The sequence below is a fragment of the Amphiura filiformis genome, chromosome 4 (genome assembly GCF_039555335.1).
Source record: "Amphiura filiformis chromosome 4, Afil_fr2py, whole genome shotgun sequence".
Classification (NCBI taxonomy): domain Eukaryota; kingdom Metazoa; phylum Echinodermata; class Ophiuroidea; order Amphilepidida; family Amphiuridae; genus Amphiura; species Amphiura filiformis.
Window position 1 is genome coordinate 67846209 of NC_092631.1, and position 22429 is coordinate 67868637.

The following is a 22429-nucleotide window of genomic DNA, read 5'->3' on the forward strand; positions in this document are numbered from 1 at the left end:
GCGTGTGACAGACGGAATCCCCGACCATAGCAACCAGTTATCGACGCTTTACTCAGTCATAACCGCGGGAAATCTTTCCGCAAAAGTTTATCTGTTGACTATCCGCAAACTGATGAGATTCCTTGATGGTAGAAAAGCAGAGATTTCATTTGATTTTTAAAATGGTAGTTAAAACATCTTTTGAACGATGAATTTGAACGATTCCACACCGATTTATTTTGTATGCCTCGTAAGCTTACTGCCCTTTTAGCCCTTAGCAACGAAACAGCGCGTCACCTCATTTAAATATAGCGAACTTTTTGGAGGTCAGATGGTGACCTTTGGCCTATGACATATTGCACGAAACACGACACGAGATTCAGGAGTCGTAGTAGGTAAGCTTAAGCATAAAGCTTACATTACATCGTGTAAAATCGTAATTTAATCTTTTAAAGGTAAGATCTTTCGTCATATTTGTGCAGTATATACAGTAGTTTAATGAAGCATGCGAGTATTTGATTGGCGATCCTTTCTTAATAGACCATCGTACTAAATCTTAATCATGTTATTGTTAATCATGTTAATTTAACTAATACAGTCTTACTTAGTACGTCCATTAATTAGGTATGCTAGGTGAATTCAAATTTGCCATCAAACTGCACCATTTTACATATCAAATTAAAGCCCTTGAGTAAAGAAAGCCAAAACTGAAAACATTTTTGTCATAGCACTTTCCGTAACAAAGTTACATCTTGTCAAAGATTGACTTTCATCAAAAAGATTCTGATAGCATTCAACGGAGTCCCAGTTGATAGTCACCATGGAGGAGATAGCGAGGGCGTTGGATAATCACCATCAAATCGATATGCTGATACTCGATTTTTCCAAGGCCTTCGATCACGGTGCCCCATCAGCGACTCCTTGGAAAGATTGACCACTACGGAATCCGTGACAACACCAAGAAATGGATAACAACCTGGCTCACTACAAGATCACAACGAGTTGTTGTAGATGGAGAGGCATCCGAGTCCATCCACATTCAATCTGGAGTGCCGCAAGGCACAGTCTTGGGGCCCTTGATGTTTCTCTTATACATAAATGACATCGGGAAGAATATCAACTCATCCATCAAGCTCTTCGCTGATGACTGTCTTCTCTTTCGTAAGATCAATACAGCAGAAGATACCAGAGTGCTACAAAATGACCTAAGCAACCTGCAACTGGACTGAGAAGTGGCAGATGCTCTTTAATGCGAAAAAATGTCACACCATGCGCATACATAGGAAGAAGCAGCCTATCATCTCTAATTACACCATGGGAGAAGAAGTACTCACCACAGTTTCAAGTCAAGCATACCTAGGAGTGGAGATCCATGAGAAAGTCAGCTGGAAACCACATATAAAGGCAATGACAGCAAAAGCCAACAGAACCCTTGGTTTCATCAGACGAAATCTGGGCAGATGTTCTTCCTCCATCAAGCAACAAGCATACACAACTTTAGTCAGATCGCAGCTTGAATACGGGGCAACAATTTGGGATCCTTACCGGCAGAACCAGATCGACAGCATTGAGAAAATTCAAAGGAGGGCAGTACGCTTCATAACTGGCAATTATCAAAGGGAAGCAAGCGTCACAGCTATGAGACTTGACATTGGACTACCAACCCTTGAGGATCGGCGCAAACAATCACGCCTGGTGACAATGTACAAGATCCTCAACCATCAGGTAGCTGTTCCCCTTCCTGACTACATCACACCTAAAGGAAGAGCAACCAGAAGTCAACACCAACACAGATTCACTAGACTGAGCACATCTTCAGATTCATACAAGTATAGTTTCTTCCCCCGGACCATGAAAGATTGGGACAAGCTTCCTCACAGCACCATAGAGCTGCCCACCTTGGAGCAGTTCAAGGAAGCCGTCAGCACCGAGTAGTTGGCATCACTGTTTTTACTTGCACCTTGACTGTATATATTTGGCACATGCACGAGCCGTCCATCGTCGGCAGCACCCTCGTCTAGATGCTGAGAAGGCTTTGACGAGTAACCAAGTAGATAGATAGCAAAATCCCCCAAAACGGCATTTAGGGGTGTTTCTAGATCTTAGTTAGGTATGTTCATAAAATTTTGAAGTTCAATATTTTTAGCTGAAAGTTCTTTCATTTGAAAGAGAATCAAATTACCTAAACAATAAGGGGTCAATCATGTTTCTAGTGCATATACTTTTGAAGTTACAGACAAAAATAGTGTCACCAAATTGACCAAAATTGTGTGTGTGAAATTGTGACAGCAGGCACATGTACAATGTACACTACTGTATGTGACCCCAGATGACCTCCTATTCTTTACTGTAAGAAAGCTGTTTTGGATGGTCTTGATTTACACACAAATTGCTTTTGAGCTAAATCGAGTGTCAACTTGGTGGAACATGGATTGCACTATGTGATAGTTTATGAATCCAGTATCATGCCAGTACCTACATAAGTCAACATCACTTAGGTTTTGGTTGTCAAAATTAATTTTTAGTAATTTTTTCCATTGAGCCCCACAGTAAAGCCATTTTTGGACTGTACAGGCACATTCCACTTCCCTATGGACGAATAGCGCCACCTATAGTGTGTGATATGAGCCTGACTATCTTAGTCTCATGGCGATAACAGCTTTTTTTAATGGAACTGCTATCAAAATCCCTCTAAAATTCCATGTGCGACTTGATTATCACCAAAAAAAATCATATATTTGGGTCAAGTGAAGTATAGAAAACATATTTATGTAGGTTTCCTTCACCGACCTATTCTCGAAAAAAATTCAAATTTCTATGTAATGTAAATATGCATTGATGTGTTTGGGTCCCGGTCTCGGCGAATTTCGCTGACTAGCAAATGTGTTAACTAAGGTTTGCCTGGGATACCTACATTAATTAATCATGTTAATAATATTTTTAGCATAAACATGCATTTACCATCCATGCATCCATGATCATATTCATACATATTAAACCATGTTTAGGCATGAGAAGCAAACCTTAGTTAACACATTTGCTAGTCAGCCAAATTCGCCTAGACCGGGGCCCACCGTGGTCACTCGTGTGAGAGCTAATTAATCCTTACTGTCAACGACCTTGCTGAAGCCCTTGATTCCAAAACATCTATCGATATGGTAATCATGGACTTCAGCAAGGCGTTTGACACGGTTCCTCACCAGCATGCCAGAGGCTGCTTTACAAGTTAGAAAAATATGGTATAACCGACAGGACTCATACATGGGTTAAAAATTTTTTAACACAGCGGAAACAGAGAGTTGTCGTGGATGGTGATCATTCACAGTGGGTGCCAGTTAGATCAGGCGTTCCCCAAGGCACCGTCCTCGGCCCCTTATTGTTCTTAGCATATATAAACGACCTCCCTGGTAACATCTCGTCGGAGGTTTGTTTATTTGCTGATGACTGTGTAATATATCGCCCCATCCACGACAACTCTGATGTTTCTCGCCTTCAATCTGATCTTGATACCTTGCATATGTGGCAAAACAACTGGCAAATGCAATTTAATGCCAGTAAGTGTTTCACACTTAAATTGTCTCATTCTAGAAGTAAGACTACCCATCAGTACAAACTAGGGCAGTCTGTGCTGCAAGAAACGGACTCGCACTCATATCTGGACATTCAAATAACAAATAACCACATCAATCATGCCATCTCAAAAGCCAATCGAGTTCTGGAGGTGGTGCGTAGAAATTTGCATCCGTGTACCACTGAACTCAAATCAACTGCCTATAAGGCATTAGTATTGCGGAACCGTATGGGATCCGGCAACTAAAGAACACATACTTAAAGGGAATCTGTACCATAAACTAATCAATGGCTATATAGTTGCAGCAATAATAAAAACGACAAACAGTGAAAGTCCCAAGCTTATATACGTCCAAATAAAGGAGAAATTCTTAATTCCTTACGACGATTAGCGGTGAGTTTGCGATCCATGGTGGCTGCCATATTGATACCCGATGTATTTTTATTACGCTGTAACGGTACCCCGATTTTGAAACCAGCGAAATCCGTGCCACCAGCCTCGTCCCTCGTGAACTTTGGTGACACGAAGCGAATACTAACAAAGTTCAGATTGAACATTCGTTCAAAAGAAAACGCGACAATTTCTACCCATAAAACTACAGAAGAACATAAAAAATGTATTTTAAGTAATATTTATGATCAACAATGTCTTTTGAGAACGAAAAGTAAAAACAGCACTAAAACCAAAATTCGCTGTAGGGGTCGCGAATGCCATACAGCAACACACGCTCGCCGTGGGTCTGTGTGAAAGGTTACCCTACCGTTTGTGGCAGAAAGGATTCACAAGCAGCTATCATGGCGGCTCCCTTGAATGGCAGAAACGAAGGATTAAAAGTGCTTTTTCTTTGTTAGGAATATTCCGAAATTGATATAGAGCGTCTGGTATGTTTAATTTAGGGGTATATAACTATATTAGCCATTGATTAGTTTATGGTACAGATTTCCTTTAAATTGGAGGCGGTGCAACGCAAAGCTGCAAGATTTGCCTGCAGAGATTACGACCAATATAGTAGTGTCACTAAAATGTTGGCACAACTGGAATGGGACTCACTACAACTGCGTCGACAAGCTAGTCGCCTCACTCTGCTACACAAAACCACCACAGGTCAGGTCGCCATACCGGCTCAAAAATTTCTCATACCAGTCCCCCGCCCCACTCGCCGTAACAACGCCAAAGTATTCAACAGACCACGAGCCAACAAGAACCGTCTCAGAGACTCATTTTTCCCCAAAACAATTAATGAATGGAATACTCTGCCTAACAACATCATTAACATCGAAACAGCAGAAGCATTCAAGCAAGAAGTAACCAACCACCTAAGAAAACAGCAAAAACTCCAAGATTAATAGCTCTCTCAGCGCTCTCACATTCCTTTGCGTTTGGCTTCAGAAGAGGTGTTGCGGATTATTTCGTCAAAGTCAAAGTCAAAAGGAGACACTTTTGGGCAGGTTATCAATTTCGAGGTTTTTACATTAGAGATATTTTGCTCCACAACACCATTTTCCCCAATGAAATTGGACATTCCTAAGCGAAGATATTGAGTTCGTAAGTTATGGTATTATAAAATTGGAAATTGAGATATCGGCCTTTGACAATGTTGAGAGTAGGAATTACCTTGACAAATATCTCCAAAAATACAAGATGCCAGTTATATTCCAATCTGAAACTATAAGACAATATTTTCTAACATTGATAACATCACAAATTCGCAACAAACCCAAATTGTGAAAAAATCACCCCAGGCAGATTTTTGGCTATTTCTCCATTCATGATTATTGATCCTGCCCAAAAGTGTCTCCTTTTGACATGACACGTCACATATTTACATAGAAATTAAAAGAACAGCTAGGTCAATGAAACCTACATAAATATGTTGTCTACATGTATACTTCATTTGACCCAGATATATGATTTTTTATGGTGATGAGACACTCGCACATGGAATTTTAGAGGGATTTTGATACTTATAAGCAATTCCACATAAAAAAGCTGCTATCATCACAAGACTAACATCTAGAAACACCACCGAAATGCTGTTTTGTTAGCTGAATCTTTTTGATGAAAGTCAATCTTTGACAAGATGTAACTTTGCTACGGAAAGTGCTATGACAAAACGGTTTTCAGTTTTGGCTTTCTTTACTCAAGGGCTTAAATTTGATTTATAAAATGATGCAGTTTGATGGCAAATTTGAATTCACCTTTAGACATGTTTAGACAATGTTCATGTTGTATGAAGTTGTATGACCCCATGCTACCAATGCCTACACATACACTAGTACAGGGATCTATAATACGATGATTTTTATTTTTGGGTGGATCATCGTACAGGCAAATGATGTAGAAAATACATTTCACCCAATGCCCTGCCTCCGGATCCAAAGGGATTCCTTGACCCATCTTGTATACTTGTCATTTTCAATCTATGAACAGAGTTGAATGTGCCATCAACTCTGAGTGTTTCTTTACTTTAGGGGTGTTTACAGGGTTGCCAAAACTTTTCAGCCCAAGTCGCGGGTATTGGCCGTGAAATGTCGCCCAAATAGCCAAAAAATCGCCCAAAATTTTAAAGTCGATTTAGGGGGTTCTACACCCCCGTTTTATTTTGAAATTTTGGAAAATGTTGAAATAAATTCTAAAAAAACAACAAAAACTGAAAAAATAGAAAAATAAATAAATAGATATAAAAAAAAGCTGAAGATAAATTTAAAGTCGATTTGAGGGGGTTCTACACCCCCCTTTATTTTGGAAGTTTTGGGAAAGGCTGAAATAAATTATAAAAAAACTAACAAAAAATGAAAAAAGTTTTTAAAAAAAGAAAAATTAAAAGACGGCTGGGGGGTCTACACCCTTTCTTTCTATTTTTTTTAATGCTGAAATAAATTATAAAAAACTAACAAAAACTTATTTTTTTTGTTTTAGGCTTAGACCTACTGTAAGGAAAATTTATTTGTGAATTTTTGTGGAAATAATTATTGAAATAAATTAAAGTAAAAAAATAAAATTGAAGAAAAAAAAATGTTTAAACTGCAAATTGAAATAATGAAAAATTAACAAACATTTTCAAAAATTTAAGAAAAAAATAAACTGCAAGGAAAATAAAATGTTGACTTTTGATGGGGTTCTGCACTATCTTTTTAATTTTGGGGAAATGCTGAAACAAATTATTAACAAACTAACAAAAATTATTTAAAAAAATACCAGGAAAACGAACACATTTATTAATAGACATGCCATTCATTGCAATATAGGGGGGGGGGGTAGGCCTATATAATACAAAAATTTCCCTTCAGCTGAGTGATAACGTGTGCATGTACTATTTTTAATCAAATTCAAAACGGCTGGTACTTTTGATCATCATGCCGCTTTCAAAAGAAAATGTGCTTGTATCGGTACTAGGTGTTTACACATTTTTATTTCAAAAGAACCGCCAACGGGAAAAAAACCTTATGTTGAAGTAGAAACTTCAAACTTGGCACCCGCTGCCATTAAGAAGCAACTTAAGTCGTCTTAAACCACTTGTGAGTATTTAGATGGGAATATTCTAAGGATAATCCTCCAGCTCAAGTGGTCTTTAGCAACAACATGTGATGCGATTAACCAGCCCCCTCCATGTGCGTGCCATTGTTATGAGAAGCACACTGACCACAGAGTGTTTTGTAACTAGTTGCTTATTGAATTACTTGTTTGGTGCTTTTGTTGAATGACCATTGAAAGAATTGGCAATCATGATCAAAAAAATAAGTTTTGAAGTCGGCTTTGTCACAAATCGCCCAACATTAATACATTTCATGGGTGAGATTTTCAAAGTAGCCCAAATGTCGCGAAATCGCGGGAGCACTTTCTTTGTCGCGGGACGGACGTTGAAAATCGCCCAATTGGGCGCCCAAATCGCAGGTTTGGCAACCCTGGGTGTTTATTCTTACATGTTATAGCTGCCTTGTGGAAGTACAGTGTTATAACCCTAACCCGCCCAGAAGGCAGCTATTACATGTAAAAATAAAAAAACCCTTAAGTAAAGGAATGCCTAACTCTGTTCATAGATTGAAAATGACAAGTATGAACAGAGTTGATGGCACATTCAAATTAAGTTACCTTTATGATGTATTGATTTCTGGTGATGAGAGTGTTAATACTTCAATAATCAATACCAACAAGAAGTCAACTGGCAACCCAAGCAGATCAGTGCATCACCTTAGCTCTTGAAACGTCCAGTGTTTCAATTGGACTTGTATAGAAGAAATGCTGAATTAATGGAATATTTCAGTCCTGATGAAGTTAATCAAGAATGCCCATACATGTTTTGTTTTGTATAGCAGGAAGTCTGGCTGGATTGCAGTAATTCAGCATTACAGATGGCAGGACGGTTAGCTTGCAGTAGGTTAGCATTACAGAGACTCTTGGGTAGATGTCTGCTTTGTTCCAGACCCACTCTGACAGTTTCAACGCTACAAATCAGACCACTCACACATGCATGTTATAGAAAGGTAGGGTACCCAAATACAAATTAAAATAGATGTAAAACTTGTTTAATTGAAGGACAGAAAGTCAGTCAAGAAGATTTTGTCATTTTGAATGATGTCATGATGTCTGACTCAGATTTTCCATTTTAGGAATTTGTTTGTGTAACTCGTTAATTTGCTCTTGTAAATGAGCCATGGCCAAAAGTGAATTGAGTTTGATGGAAGCTGTTTTGGGCAAAAAGTAGAGATGTTTTAATTAATTGAAACAAATGCAAGCGAAGCAAGAGGGGAAGGTGCTAAAAATGCAGTTAATTACAGATTTTGGTGATTTTAAGAGTTATTTGTTAAAAACAAAACAAAACTTGAAAGGACTGGAAATATTAAATAAATAAAATGAATCATGAATTCTGATGATTCAATATATTTCTCCCTCTTTGTATTTCTTGGCCTTTGGAAGAAGAGAATATTACATGGCTGAACATAGCTGCAGCAAAGTGGATGATACAGTAAGAGTGCAGTGTGCACTGTGCACGGACATGAAATATTGTGCTGATGTGACACAAGTATATGTGCTACTCGTGGGGCATTGTTAAACATGTTTTTGCTTCTCATATCAAAAGCGCTGGACAGTGTTTACTCAGAGGCCGTATGTCTCAATTTTGGCCCAGTGAAAATTATACTTGGCGCGCACAAATTAGTCTATTTGAGGAATTACTGAGCCAACATGTGGGCCAATTTGGGAAGAAAATGCTTCATTTGGCACACCCAATTTCCAGAGAGAGTAAACACTGGTGCTGGAGCAATACAACTCAAACTTTGAAAACGTATCAATTGTTTTAATGGTAAGCCTCATTCTAAGATAGAACACAGAACATGCAAAATTGGACCATGCCTCTTAAATGGATACTTCAAATCTATGATATCTCCATCAACTTACAGAGTGTACACTTTTCTTGATCTTGCAGAAAATCTCCATACCAGCACAATCTTCAACAACTACACAGATAATTCGTAACAGATCAACAGATAAAAAGGACAAAGAAACATCTCAGAAATCTCTTATGCTTGCAAAAAAGCTATTTGAAAACACACCACCTCAAGCTCTTAACAAAGACAATTTCAAATCAGTCGTCGACTCATTTTGCTCACTTGATGTCCGTCAGCGGGGATACCTGCAATTTATTGAGATTGCTCTCAAGAACATGAAAAGGTTTGGTGTGGAGAAAGATATTGATGCATACAACATGGTATTGGACTTGTTCCCAAAAGGCCCATTTCTACCACGTAATTTCTTCCAGTCTATAATGAATCATGCTCCTGAACAACAGTCAATGGGAATGAAAATTATGCAACAAATGGAAGACAGTAGTAAGTGTTTTGTTGATGTACTTGCATGTTGATTTTATTTATACCTAGGCTATAAAGTTGACAGTTCCTTTATTGTTGGCCACTTTAAAAATCAATTGATTTAAATCTTGCCATTAAATCCTGCACAAAAAAAACAAACAATTTAAATTTAACCCAAAGTTCTAGAAAGACAAAATGATGATAGTTGTTAAATATATCGGATCTTCTTGGAAAAATTCTCAAGTTGTCAATTTGGTCATGTTTTGTGTGTTAACACAGGAGTACAGTGACCGAGCAGAACTGGCTCCGACGACTCATAATCGGATGGTTACGATTTCGAGCCCCGGAGGGAGGAGACGCCATCATGTTGTGCCCTTGAGTAAGGCACTTTATCTTGATTACTCCTCCCCACCCAGGTGTATAAATGGGTACCAACATTCTTAAATGCTGAGAAGGTAACAGACTCGCTGTAGAGGAGGTGTGGCGATCCCCCCACAGCAACATTTAATGGTGGAGTCTGACCTAATCGCTAAGAAAGATGGGCACTCCGTTGTGTAAAAAAATGCAGGTTCAACATTTTTTGCCTTTGTGTGTTAATCTGAAAGTGCTTCTGCAATAATATGTACTGAAAAAAAGCTCTGTGGATGAAAGCAAATGACTTGTCACACTATTTTGCATTCAATAAAACAATCAAATTCATTATTAACCAAATGGAATCAAAACATAATATAAGGTTTTTCATCGCTTCTGTGTTCTGAGCATCTGATTTCCCACCTTAAACATGCACAGATTCACATATTATTGTTATTCACAATTAAGGAATGATTTGAAAGTTAGAACTCAAATGTCAAACTTGGTTTTCTTCCTCAGCTGTGATGCCAAACAGAACAACAAGAGAAATCCTGCGAGCTGTGTTTGGTCAACACTCACATCCGATGAAGAAATACATGAGAATGATGTACTGGTTTCCTAAGTTTTGGAACCTGAATCCATTCCCTCTACCAGAAGAGCTTCCAATAGAATACATCAAATTGTGTCAGCTTGGTCTAAAGAGGATAGCTGAGTATGAAGCCAAATTGTCTATATCATATGTGAGTATGAATATGGTGTGGGTGTATCACAAAACTTGTGACCTGCACAACATGCCTAGGTCTTAAGTAGAATATTGCTACACATGTACCAGAATTTTAATTTATGCTTGGGTAACATGTTGTGGTGCACAGTGTTGCAGCGGTCTAAGACTTCGACTCATACTGAGAGGTAGCTCAAGATTGGGGGTTTGAATCCCAGTGACATCAACATGTTGTGCACTTAGACAAGGCTCTTAACTGTTCTTTCCTCTCCCCACTCAGGTGGATAAACAGGTTTATTCAATGCCGGGAAGATAACAGACTCACTGTGGAGGAGGTGTATCAATCCCCACAGTAATATTAATTACATGGTGGAGTCTGGTCCAATTGCTTCAAAAGAGAGTTGTCACACCATCCAGCCTGTGAACACAGGTTCACCCCCTTTACCTTTACTTTAACATGTCGACATGATACTTTTTATTTTTTATTCTGACATACATGTTTTTCATCACAATTTCCCTGTTATAAATGCAAGAGTCTCTACTTTTGCAACTTAGGCTAACTCTCTGATAAATGATGCACACACCAAAAGATCACACTTGGTGGTCAAAATTCTGAACATTGAAATTGATATGAATTGTGTGGAGAATTTTGTTAGCTGCACTTTGCTATCTTGTGTAAAAAGAATTCCAAAATTGTTTGATTTTTTTCAGTTTATTTTAATAGATTTTATCTTGTTGTATAATTCATTTTATCTTTATTTGTTTCATTTTATTTTGAAGTTAAAAGGTAGCTACCCAGACTCTGAGAACCCTGAATTCATCGCCACTATGCAGAGCCAAGAACAACAGGATATGCTAGCACATCAGTCAGTTAATAAAGCACTGTATGTAGAGGCGCTTTCACACTGTGGCTTCATAATGAGCAAATGTCATATTTTATTCTTAGAGGAGATCCATTTACAATGGAAGAGCCGGAAGAAGACACAGATGTAGGAGGCACAGCGTCATCACCAGGTAAATATTTATTTTGTGCAGGCGCCAACATGTGGAAACTAACCAATGGAAATGCACGCTGCAGCTGCAGCAAATCATATGGCTCAGTAATCTACACCGTCAAGCACCGGTTTACAAAATAAGATACTCTGTTGATGAGCGATGGGCGATTGGTTTTCTTGACCTATAAGGTAGCTCGCTTTTCCTAATGCAACAAAAGGGGTCAGCTATAGAGAGCTATAGAAATTCAGCTATAGAGATATCTTTCCAATTCCATTTAACAGTCAAAATCCTATTTGTTGACAGGGACAATCAAGCTTGTAGTGTCTCACTGTGTCTATAGACGAATCTGAAGAGTCAAGTGATGTTCAGGATTAAGTCGGCCATAGCTGGGGCCATCCGCGCCAAACTAGCTTAGTTTGTTTAGATTGCGATCCAAGACACCCACTATCGCGAGCGCATCGGAGCACGTAGCAATTGCGTCGCGTCATGGGAGAGGTAAACGCTGCATGCCTGTGATACTGGTGTTGCGTAAATGGATGGAAGGCCCCCAGCTATGGCTGCCAGTGAGGTGTAGGAATGTGTCAAGTCGGATTTGTGTAGAATTGACAGCCTCAGTGACAATAAAAGCATGCACATTCCTATCAGAATCCAATGAGATGATTTGAAGTGATTGCCACTTGAGATCATTTTATTCCTAGCTACATTGTGTAATGTAAAAAGATAAACATGATTAAAGTAAAATTTTAGTATTTTGTGAAATTTTAGGACAAATGGAGCAAAAACTTGCTATTTTGCATGTTTTCTTACAATTGCAGTCACAACATTCATACACTTGGAACTCTATTTTTTTCTTTTTTTTCTTCGTTTTTTTTAGAATGTTCATATATTTTTCATAGAACTGTATTCTCATTCCTTAAAAGAGCATACTATACTGACACTGAAAAATACAGTAGAGAAAAATGAGCAGGAAAAGTTATTAGGCAATCCCAGTTGAAATCCATGATACACCCGTCTGGAAGATAAGTACAGCTTAAAGTACTTTAATTGTGTATCGTATTATCTGTAATATAGTTAATGTAGTATTATTACACAGCCGTGACGTTAGTCACGGCTGTGTCTTTTTTCTTACAGGTTCTTTCTTTCTTCTTTCTGTCAACCATTACATTTGCTCTAGCACTCACATGCTTTCATCGATTTTGACCTAACTTAGTCACAATGATCATTGACCATGCCACATGAAACTCGCGGGGTCAAGGGTCACAGGGGTCAAAAACGTGATTTCAACTAAAAATGCATCTTCTCCCACAACTTACGTAGGACAGTGACCCTACTTGCACACATGCATTGTTATTACCCAGTGTCTATGTGGTGTACACAGATTTGGGGTCAAAGGTCATTAAGGGGTCACTTCCGGTATAAAACGAAAAACCTTCAAACATTTTTATTAGCTAAATAAAACATAGCACAGTAACGGTATGTTCACATATGATCAGCAGTCACCCAATGTATATGTGGTATTTTTTTTATTTGGGGTCAAAGCTCATTAAGGGGTCACTTCCGGTATAAAAAGAAATACCTTTAAAATGCATCTTCTTCCACAAATTATGTGGGACAGAGATGCCACTTGCACACATGCATTGTTATTACCCAGTGTCTATGGGGTGTACACAGATTTGGGGTCAAAGGTCATTAAGGGGTCACTTCCGGTATAAAGCGAAATACCTTCAAAAATTTTTATTAGCTAAGTAAAACATGGGACAGTAACGGTATGTTCACACATGATCTGCAGTCACCCAATGTATATGTGGTATTTTTTTTATTTGGGGTCAAATCTCATTAAGGGGTCACTTTCGGTATAAAACGAAATACCTTTAAAATGCATCTTCTTCCACAGATTCTGTAGGACAGACGCCACTTGCACACATGCATTGTTATTACCCAGTGTCTATAGGGTGTACACAGATTTGGGGTCAAAGGTCATTAAGGGGTCACTTCCGTATAAAACGAAAAACCTTCAAAAATTTTTATTTGCTAAGAAAAACATAGGACAGTAACGGTATGTTCACACATGAATTGTGGTTACCCAGTTTATATGTGGTATTATTTTATTTGGGGTCAAAGGTCATTAAGGGGTCACTTCCGGGATAAGACGAAATACCTTTAAAATGCATCTTCTGCCACAAATTACGTAGGACAGTGACGCCACTTGCACACATGCATTGTTATAACACAGTGTCTATATGGTGTACACAGATTTGGGGTCAATGGTCAGTAAGGGGTCACTTCCGGTATAAAACGATATACCTTCAAAATGCCCTTCTGCCACAAAAAGCATAGCAAAGTGATGCCACGTGGACACGTGCATTGACATTAGCCAATATTTTGGGGTCAAAGGTGATTAAGGGGTCACCACACGGCTGTGTTCGTGGTCTTAGACCACAGCTAAGTCTAGTTGAATTTATCTCTGTAATTTCGTGCATATTCTTGATCACAAATCAGGCTCTTTTGGTTTTTGTTAGGGTAAATGAGGGGGGGGGGGGTGTTTTTGACATTTTGCAGTATATTTTGTTGTTGTTCTTATTTTGAAACTTTTTTTTTTTGTGTTAGTACAGGGTGTTCTTAATACAGGCCTTCCGGCCTTCCGAGAACCTCCTCATTCAATGTATGTGTTTAATTGTTGTGCTGTTATATTTTATATTTGAATGAAATAAAGATGAATGAATGAATGAAAATAAGACCTTACTCTCCCACACAGGGGTTTAGATTTCTCATGGAGTCACCCATTAGGAAACTCTAGTTTAAATTCACACTCCCTGTGTTGAAGATTAAGGTCATGTATTCCATAGGTGTGTATGGATTTCAAATTCAGTTGTAATTGGAATAGCTAATTTGCTGCAAAATTGTTTTATTATTCTTGTCGTAAATTAACTAAAAACACTATAGCTAGAAATTACCGGTAATAATAAGTACACCAAAGTTGATACTCATGTACATATTAATGATGAATTTCTTACCTTTCTCATTTTATCTTTTAAATAGACTTCACCTACCTCAATAATTATGATGTGTCACTTCAAGAATACGGTGCTAGAAGTAAACAGCGAGGGACAAACCAATCGTTACTTGGTAAGTATCTTATCGCACCTTCAAGTAAATCTGATGCAAACATCAAACTAGAATTATGTGGTTCGTAATTAAGGTGGCCCTCGCACAAAAGTGTGTACATTGTATATAACAAAAGGGTTTGTAAATACAAATAATATAAATATGCAAATAACATGTCACAAAACTATACAGCACATCAGGCCACCATATCCTATCACCATACCAATTTCGAAGTTGATTGTTTATTGCGTTTAGGCTGCAGAATTAAAGGTTTTGCTTCCGCCCGGACCGACAGCCAAATAGACCAACCAACCAACCCAACCAACCACTTGGATGAAAACATAAGCCCCCACATATGTGTGGGGCCAAAAACTTGAAATTAATAGTGGGCTTGTAAGTTACACATTCATTAACCTAGTATGGTAACTCATACTAGGTCGATACCCTCATCGACCTCCAAGCATACCTCGACTATCATGGAATATCCATTAACACATAAATTCATAATGTGAATATGGAAGGGAGGAGTTCTCTCAATTGTAAAAAACATGAACGTTTTTTTAAATTTATATTTCATGTACTAGCATGAAAGTTCATCTGTGTTGGTAGACATCATAATTTATGATTTTAAGCTTTTGATCTCAACACAAGATTAGACATACCGTATTCATTCCAATAAGTGCCCAGGGCGCTTAACAAAGTTATTTTAGAGAGGCGTTTATTTTTTACCTGGTTTACCTAATTTTTTTGTGAGGGGTGTTTATTAGAGACGAATATATGTACCTTTTTAAAGGGTCCCAAGACGTTCAAGTAGCTTTTTTGATGTAGAAAATGTATTGCAAGTTTACACAGGATGTGTAGTCCTCCAGCTATTTCATTGTATCAACGTCTGTTTGTCACTTCAACATTAATGGTATCCTTTAGCAAATTGAAAATACCCTGGGTGGGTGCTTATTGGAATGAACACAGTACCTCAAATTTTCGGTCGTAACTTCAACCTTCATCGGGAGACTGGCAACCCAAGTTTGGGATCAATGACCTTTTGGACACTTGACCCAAACACTTGGTCGTAGACTATTGGTAACTGGTATCGGCCCTGTCAGGGGTGTTAAGGAGGCCATTTACATCAGAGTCAACCAACCTTCACTCAATCGTGACAGGGGCGATACTAGCTATCAAGAGTCTATGACCAAGTGTTTGGGTCAAGTGTCCAAAACTTTGGGATCAAAGGTCATTGATCTCAAACGTGGGTTGCCAGACTCAGGATGAAGGTCAGAGTTGCGACCAAAAATTTGAGGTATGTCTAATCTTGTGTTGAGATCAAAAGCTTAAAATCATAAATTATATATTTCATGTAGTTCTGCACAGTAATTTCTAGAAATATTTTATATGTTAAGAATCATAGAAATTTCAGATGATATTTAGTTTTGTATGTGTAAGTGTTTGCTTTTATACTTCAGGAAAAACATACCCAATGACCCTTCGTCTGTCTTTTTCAGATGCACCTGATCCCATCCAGGAAGGTCCCATATTTGCAATGTGTATGACTACGAATCAAACAGAAGAAACACTAAGGCATTGGATTCAAACTCTACAAGAAGAGAACCCTCATCTAGCTAATATACCTATCTATTTTAACCTGTTTAACTTGGATAAAGGAAAGCACCATGTATCTGAACTTATAGGTGATAGCAAACTTATAGAGAGTAGCTGATTATTGTAACATGCATGGTGTAACATAGCCTAGAGCAGCCACAATTTGTTATCTTTGTTAATACCAAAGAGATTGATTAGGAGAGTGTGCACTCCACCATGTTTCCATGTCATCTGGGGGGGGGGGGGGGGGGAGAGGAGGTGAACCTTATCTCAAGTGTGTATGTTTGTGATATGTGTGTCAAGTTAGCTCAATCATAAGGCATTCAACTATGGTGCGAGATGTTGCAGGTTTGAACCCTGGTGGTGGTTTACTATATGCTATCATGGAAAAATTGAGTTAGTTTAAATTTCCCTTGGACAAGGAACTTACTGCTAATTGTCTTGTTGTAACCCATATGAAACTAGGGGAGCTGATCTAGGGTGTGCGCTTCTTGTAAGATGCAAAATCCCAGAGTAGTTATTTTATGGTTTATGGAATGATTTGGGGCCATAGTGGTCAGCGACAATCTATAAAGTGTGCTGAGGCTTGTGGATCAATGTCTATGTGTTGTGCCTGTGCTTAACACACTATAAATCACTGCGCTTTTTTTTTAAGCACTGCATGAGCAAACCTTTGTAAGAAAAAAAAAAAACCTGTTCTATGGGCCTGCTCGATCCAGATTTTGCATTTGGGGAGAATTTTTGTTGTTAATTTTTGCTAAAATCATATAAAATCTGCCATTTTTTGGCCACAATTAATTGATTTTGACTGAAAATTTTTGAAAACAATTCAGTACATTTTGAAAATATGTTTGGTCAAAAAATCATCAAATTTTTGCCACATTTTACTTTCAGTGATATTTTAGCCTCCAGAGAAAAGAAGAAAAACCAGTCTTACCGAGCAGCTATCTACTTGAAAAGTCTGTCTGCCCATAAAACAGGTGTTTGTTTGTTGCCTAATGCTCAGATTTTAATAACACAGATTATCAATTCATTATTGACACACTATTTTGGTCCCCATACCATAACATAATCCAACTTGGCAGATTTCCATAGTATGAAACACGGGGCTCCACTGAATCTCAAGTCTCCCTGTCTAAACTCTTTGTTTATTGAATACCAAGCACTGGTTGATTTTAGGGAGCCACTCAGACCAGGGTTGTAAAAGGATTTCCCTCCTGAGGGCCGAGGCTTTTTTTTAAATTTAACATTTTTTTAAATTATTTTAGTGAAATTTCATCATACCGTATTTCATCGAATAGTTGCTCCCCTTCAAATAAACGCCCACCACTTTTTTCAACCAAGATGCTTAAAAAATGCTGATATTTCCATACTATCTTGTGTAGTAAGCTTACCAAGGTGCACACATGGTGTCGGTAGTTGGCAAAAATCTTATTGTAAACCCGAAATTGAACGGAAAGTCATCGTTCCTAAGTTCATAGTCATTTCAGCGCGAGTTTTAAGCTTTCCTAATGATTTTAATGTGAATTATCATTCTAAAAATGACCTTTAATAAATGCCTCCCTTTTGGAAAATGCACGCCCGGGGGGGGGGGGCTACTGAGTATTCAAAAAAATACGGTAGTTATGGTTCCTGTGAAAAAATTAACCATTATGTTTTAACACAATGAAATACAATATAATTTGACCTCTTGTTTTACGCTACAAGTCACATTTCTTGAAGGAAGCCCTGTAACCAAGAGCAAGGAAATGAAAGGCCACTCCCAACAATTTTGCTCTTAGCCCAGAGCAAAATTATACGCTTCATTTGTTGGGAGTGACCTTTCATTTCCTTGCTCTTTTTCTTCAATTGTTTCTTTCTTTGATCAGGCCAGGATGCTGATAGAAGCTATTCAGTTTGGCTTGTGTCTTTTGCTTTAGTCTGGTCCCATCAGGACCGAAGCGTGTGTCAGCCTGGACCAATTGGTTAAACTAGCTCAGGGTTTCTCACTCTTTGATAGGAAATTGGGTTGTTTTATCATCTGTGGGTCCAGCAAAGGTGTAATTTTCACCTTCTTTTAATTGTCCTATTGAGATTTTTTTGAGGTGTGTGCTGCAAATCTGGCATCCTCTACATTATTATTTGTTTTTGTAATACTTTATTTTAGCATGATAGCCAGTGGCGTAACTTTGGTTCAGGGTGCCCGGGGGCGAAAGCAGATCGGGTGCCCCTAACCAATGGTGTGCATGGTGCAAAGCCCCCCCCACCCGGACAAAAAATGAAAGAGAAAAGTGCTCTTCCGACAAAAATTGAAAGAGAAAATCGGGAGAATAAAGGAAAAGAAAAGGGACAAGAAGCCGTTTTCCACCAAAATTCATCCCGATCATGGGCCAAAATAGTGCAAAATACAAAAGATTTTTGGCAGCTGCTGCTCATACAAGCACAATGTCCCTATTATACTTTGATCAGCTCGTAATAGGCGGGACTTGTTAGGCTTTAACCACTACGCCAAAAGTAGACCCACGTTAAGAGAGCCATTATTTGACCTGTCCGGCCTATATTTTGTGTGTTAAAGAAAGTAGACAAAGTATAGGACTTGCATTAGTAATTTGTGATGCTTCTGGAGAGGTATGACAAAACAATTCTCAAAGTAAAATATTTTGATATTAATCCGCGATGTTATAAAGCCCGCCGATTAGGAGCTGATCAAAGTATAAGCCCTTTCCACCCAGATCATGGGCCCAAATAGCGTAAAATACAAACATTTTGCTCGCTACGCCAAGACATTGTCTCAATAAAGCCTTTTTGGGAAGATCAAAGACTTAAATGTACACACTCTCTCTAAAAAAACCTAAAATTCCCTCTGAAAATACCGGGTCAAAATTAACCAAGCCCAAAATTGCTTTCGTTTTGCCCTCAAATATTATCCCCCGACCAAGAAAGCTTGCTATGCACTTGATTGAAAGCCATATATACATAACTTTTTTAAAAAAACAGTGTTTCCGATCAAATTAATTTCATCTTTTAATGAACTTCATGTTAACAAAAAATGTTTTCATCTTCTCCAATTGCTTTACTTTTCAAGATTTATCACTAGCTGCAGTGACGTAGCTAGAGGTTGTGGGGCCCGGGAGCAAGAGTACAAAATACCCTTCTTCTTCCTAAAACAATTTGGCTTGGTAGCCGAAATGTCAGGCTTAAATACCACTAATTTGGTATAATCAAGTTGAATTTCGGTCTTTCAAATGACAAGTTAAGGTGCACTCTGCATGGCTTGCCGAAAATTTTGTGTTGAGGGGGGCACCCAAATGAAGATTAATTCTCTCCATGGTAGGTAAAGGTGTCCACTTGCGTTCCTATAACAAAGTATTATCGTGTCGAAATGCATGTGTATCCAGGCCTGGCCAGGGTGCCCCTTAGCCCGGGTGCCCGGGGGCGCGGCCCCCCAGAGCCCATAGGAGTTACGCCACTGATGATAGCATCCTCTTTTGTGCATGGTTCAATACGCCGTAGAAGTGACGTAGTTAATCAGATTAACTGTCATAGCAATGGATGAATACAATTCTGACTATATCGCCCCGCACTACAACGTTCAACATACAGCGGTACCGATGCATTGAACCATAGATGTCAATTTCAGCTTGTTTTTTTAGGTGATGTTTGACTTATGTATGTGATCCACCAGTGGAGCTCCTGCGCCCCTCCGCAGAACTTCCGGTAGTGGATGTTCTGCGCTCGGGGCGCAGAGAATCCACTGTCGGAGTTGCTGCGTTCAGAAGCAAAATTATAGATTTTCTTATTATCAACTCCGACAGTGGATTATCTGCACCCCGAGCGCAACAACGATCCACCGTTATTATAATAAGAATATCTATTATTTTTCTTCCGAGCGCAGTAACTCCGACTGTGGATGTTCTGCGCCCGAGCGCAGCAATGATCCACCGTTACATATAAGGGACTGCGCCCGGGCGCATCAACTCCGACAGTGGATTATCTGTGCCCCGAGGGCAGAAACGATCCAACGTTATTATAATAAGAAAATCTATTATTTTGCTTCCGAACGCAGCAACTCCGACAGTGGATGTTCTGCGCCCGAGCGCAGCAATGATCCACCGTTACATATAAGGGACTGCGCCCGGGCGCATCAACTCCGACAGTGGATTATCTGCGCCCCAAGCGCAGAAACGATCCAACGTTATTATAATAAGAAAATCTATTATTTTGCTTCCGAACGCAGCAACTCCGACAGTGGATGTTCTGCGCCCGAGCGCAGCAATGATCCACTACCGGAAGTTCTGCGGAGGGGTGCAGGAGCTCCAATGGTGGATGACGTACATACATGGATGTTTTCAGTGTTTTCCACCTATATCTGAATCAAATTCACAATAAAGGTGAAAAAACCTGAGACATATACATATAAGGCAGGAAGTTCAAAAACATTTTGTAAAATGTATTGTAGAAGTGTGTTATGAGTGCATGCAGCCAAATTGCAATATTAATTGTAATGTTAGTGAGTTGATTTAAGATTTTATTATGCATTATAATGATCATAAATGATGATTAAAATTGTATTTTCCAAGGAGAAACTTTTGGCGTTTTAGTGTAGCAATTATTTCCGAGTTATGAAAGTCATAAGCCAAAGATGGAGGTACTATTCAAACCAAGTATATAGTTCCTTAAGGGAAGGGGTATGAACGTTTGGACAGTATTTATTGTGGGACATTAGAGCACATCAGACATATCGAATTGCATTCTGAATACGAAGAATGGCCTTCTGATATCAAATAATTTTGATTTTTTGAAATTCGCAATGTAATACACATTTTATGGCAAATCATTAAAAATTGATATTTTTGATATTTAACAGTACTCGAAGTAAACTTTATAAATCTGATGATTTCTACCTAAAGTGTATGTAGGTGGGATGAAAAGCTGACGATCAATTGAAAATTTTGACCTTTCGTATTGAAGATGTGGATTTTTTTCCCAAAACACCAAAAAAAAATTAGGTCTTTTGGGGAAAAAAATCCATTATCTTCAATATGAAAGGTCAAAATTTTCAATTGATCGTCGTCTTTTCCTCCCAGCTACATACACTTCAACTTCAAGACTATATCATTAAATTTATAAAATTTACTTCGAGGACTCCAAAATGTGAATAATATCAAATTTTAATAATTTGTCATAAAATTTGTATTATATTGTGAATTTCATAAAATGAAAATTATTTGATATCAGAAAGACATTCTTCGTATTCAGAATGCAATTCGATAGGTCTGATGTGCTCTATGTCCCACAAAAAATGCTGTCGAAACGCTCAAAACGCTCATTCCAGTCATTTTCAGGGCTCATTATTATTTACTATCATGAAAGTCAAACTGGATATTTTTTGTGCAAAATAACTAAGGGAGAACTATAGGACAAATCTTTCAGCCTGGCCCTAACCTAAACCATGTGTATCATTGAATCAGTGATGCATAAACTCTATGTATATCGATCGCTATTCGTCTCATGCATCTTTATACATCCCAGCTGTGTGAAGCTCAGTAACGATCGGCGAGCTAATACACACATTGACGATGATAATAGGCACTGGAATGAAATAGCAATTTTCTTTGATTTGTTTGGCTCAAAATTAAAAGGGGACATAATTTGATCAGTGAAAATAACATAGATATTTTCGCGATTTTGTCAATTGCGCGAGAATTAAATTTCGCGGTTTTGATATTGATACAATAGAAACCTAATGCAAAAGGTTATTTTCGCGAAGTTTTTATTTTCGCGATTTTATGTCCACTCGTGAAATTCGCGAAAATAAAAACCTCGCGAAAATTTCTACTTTTACAGTATTTATTGAAATCGCACATTGCTTTATTTGACTTCAGATGACCTCCTGTGATCTTGAAAGCGGATTGCCCCCCCCTCCTTCCCAAGTTGAAGGTCACACTACACACCTTTGCCCCAAGTTTGCTTGCAATGAGATGTGAACTGTTCACTTGAGAGCATTTTATTGAAACCTGCTACTTGAACCAAAACTTGACCTCGGATGACCTCCAAATTATGCAACACAAAACCATACCAAAAACATTCCCCATCTATGCCCCGAGTTTGCTTTCAATGAGATTTGAACTCTTCACCTGAGAGCATCTTATTAAAACTTAACCAGAACCAAATAAAGCCATACATATGGAAGAGGTTGCATCGTCTCCACCTTTCAGAAAAGACAACAAAATAATAAGCACCTGGGAGCCGAGGTCAAATACAGTAGCCACTTGGCACTGTTGGCAGCAACTTTTTAGGCGATCATAAATATGGCCACGAAAA

The 22429-nt window shown here is 38.5% G+C and overlaps 1 protein-coding gene across 1 annotated transcript; it reads left to right on the forward strand.

Moving 5' to 3' along the window:
* The first annotated feature begins 50 nt into the window (after positions 1–50).
* On the forward strand, positions 51–16364 carry LOC140151267 (evolutionarily conserved signaling intermediate in Toll pathway, mitochondrial-like). Its single transcript, XM_072173543.1, is given in 8 exon segments — positions 51–434; positions 7864–8034; positions 8976–9378; positions 10228–10448; positions 11210–11318; positions 11321–11443; positions 14465–14551; positions 16030–16364. Coding segments are annotated over 7 exon segments (1290 nt in total). The 5' UTR covers positions 51–434; positions 7864–7902; the 3' UTR covers positions 16245–16364.
* Positions 16365–22429: the final 6065 nt, after the last annotated feature.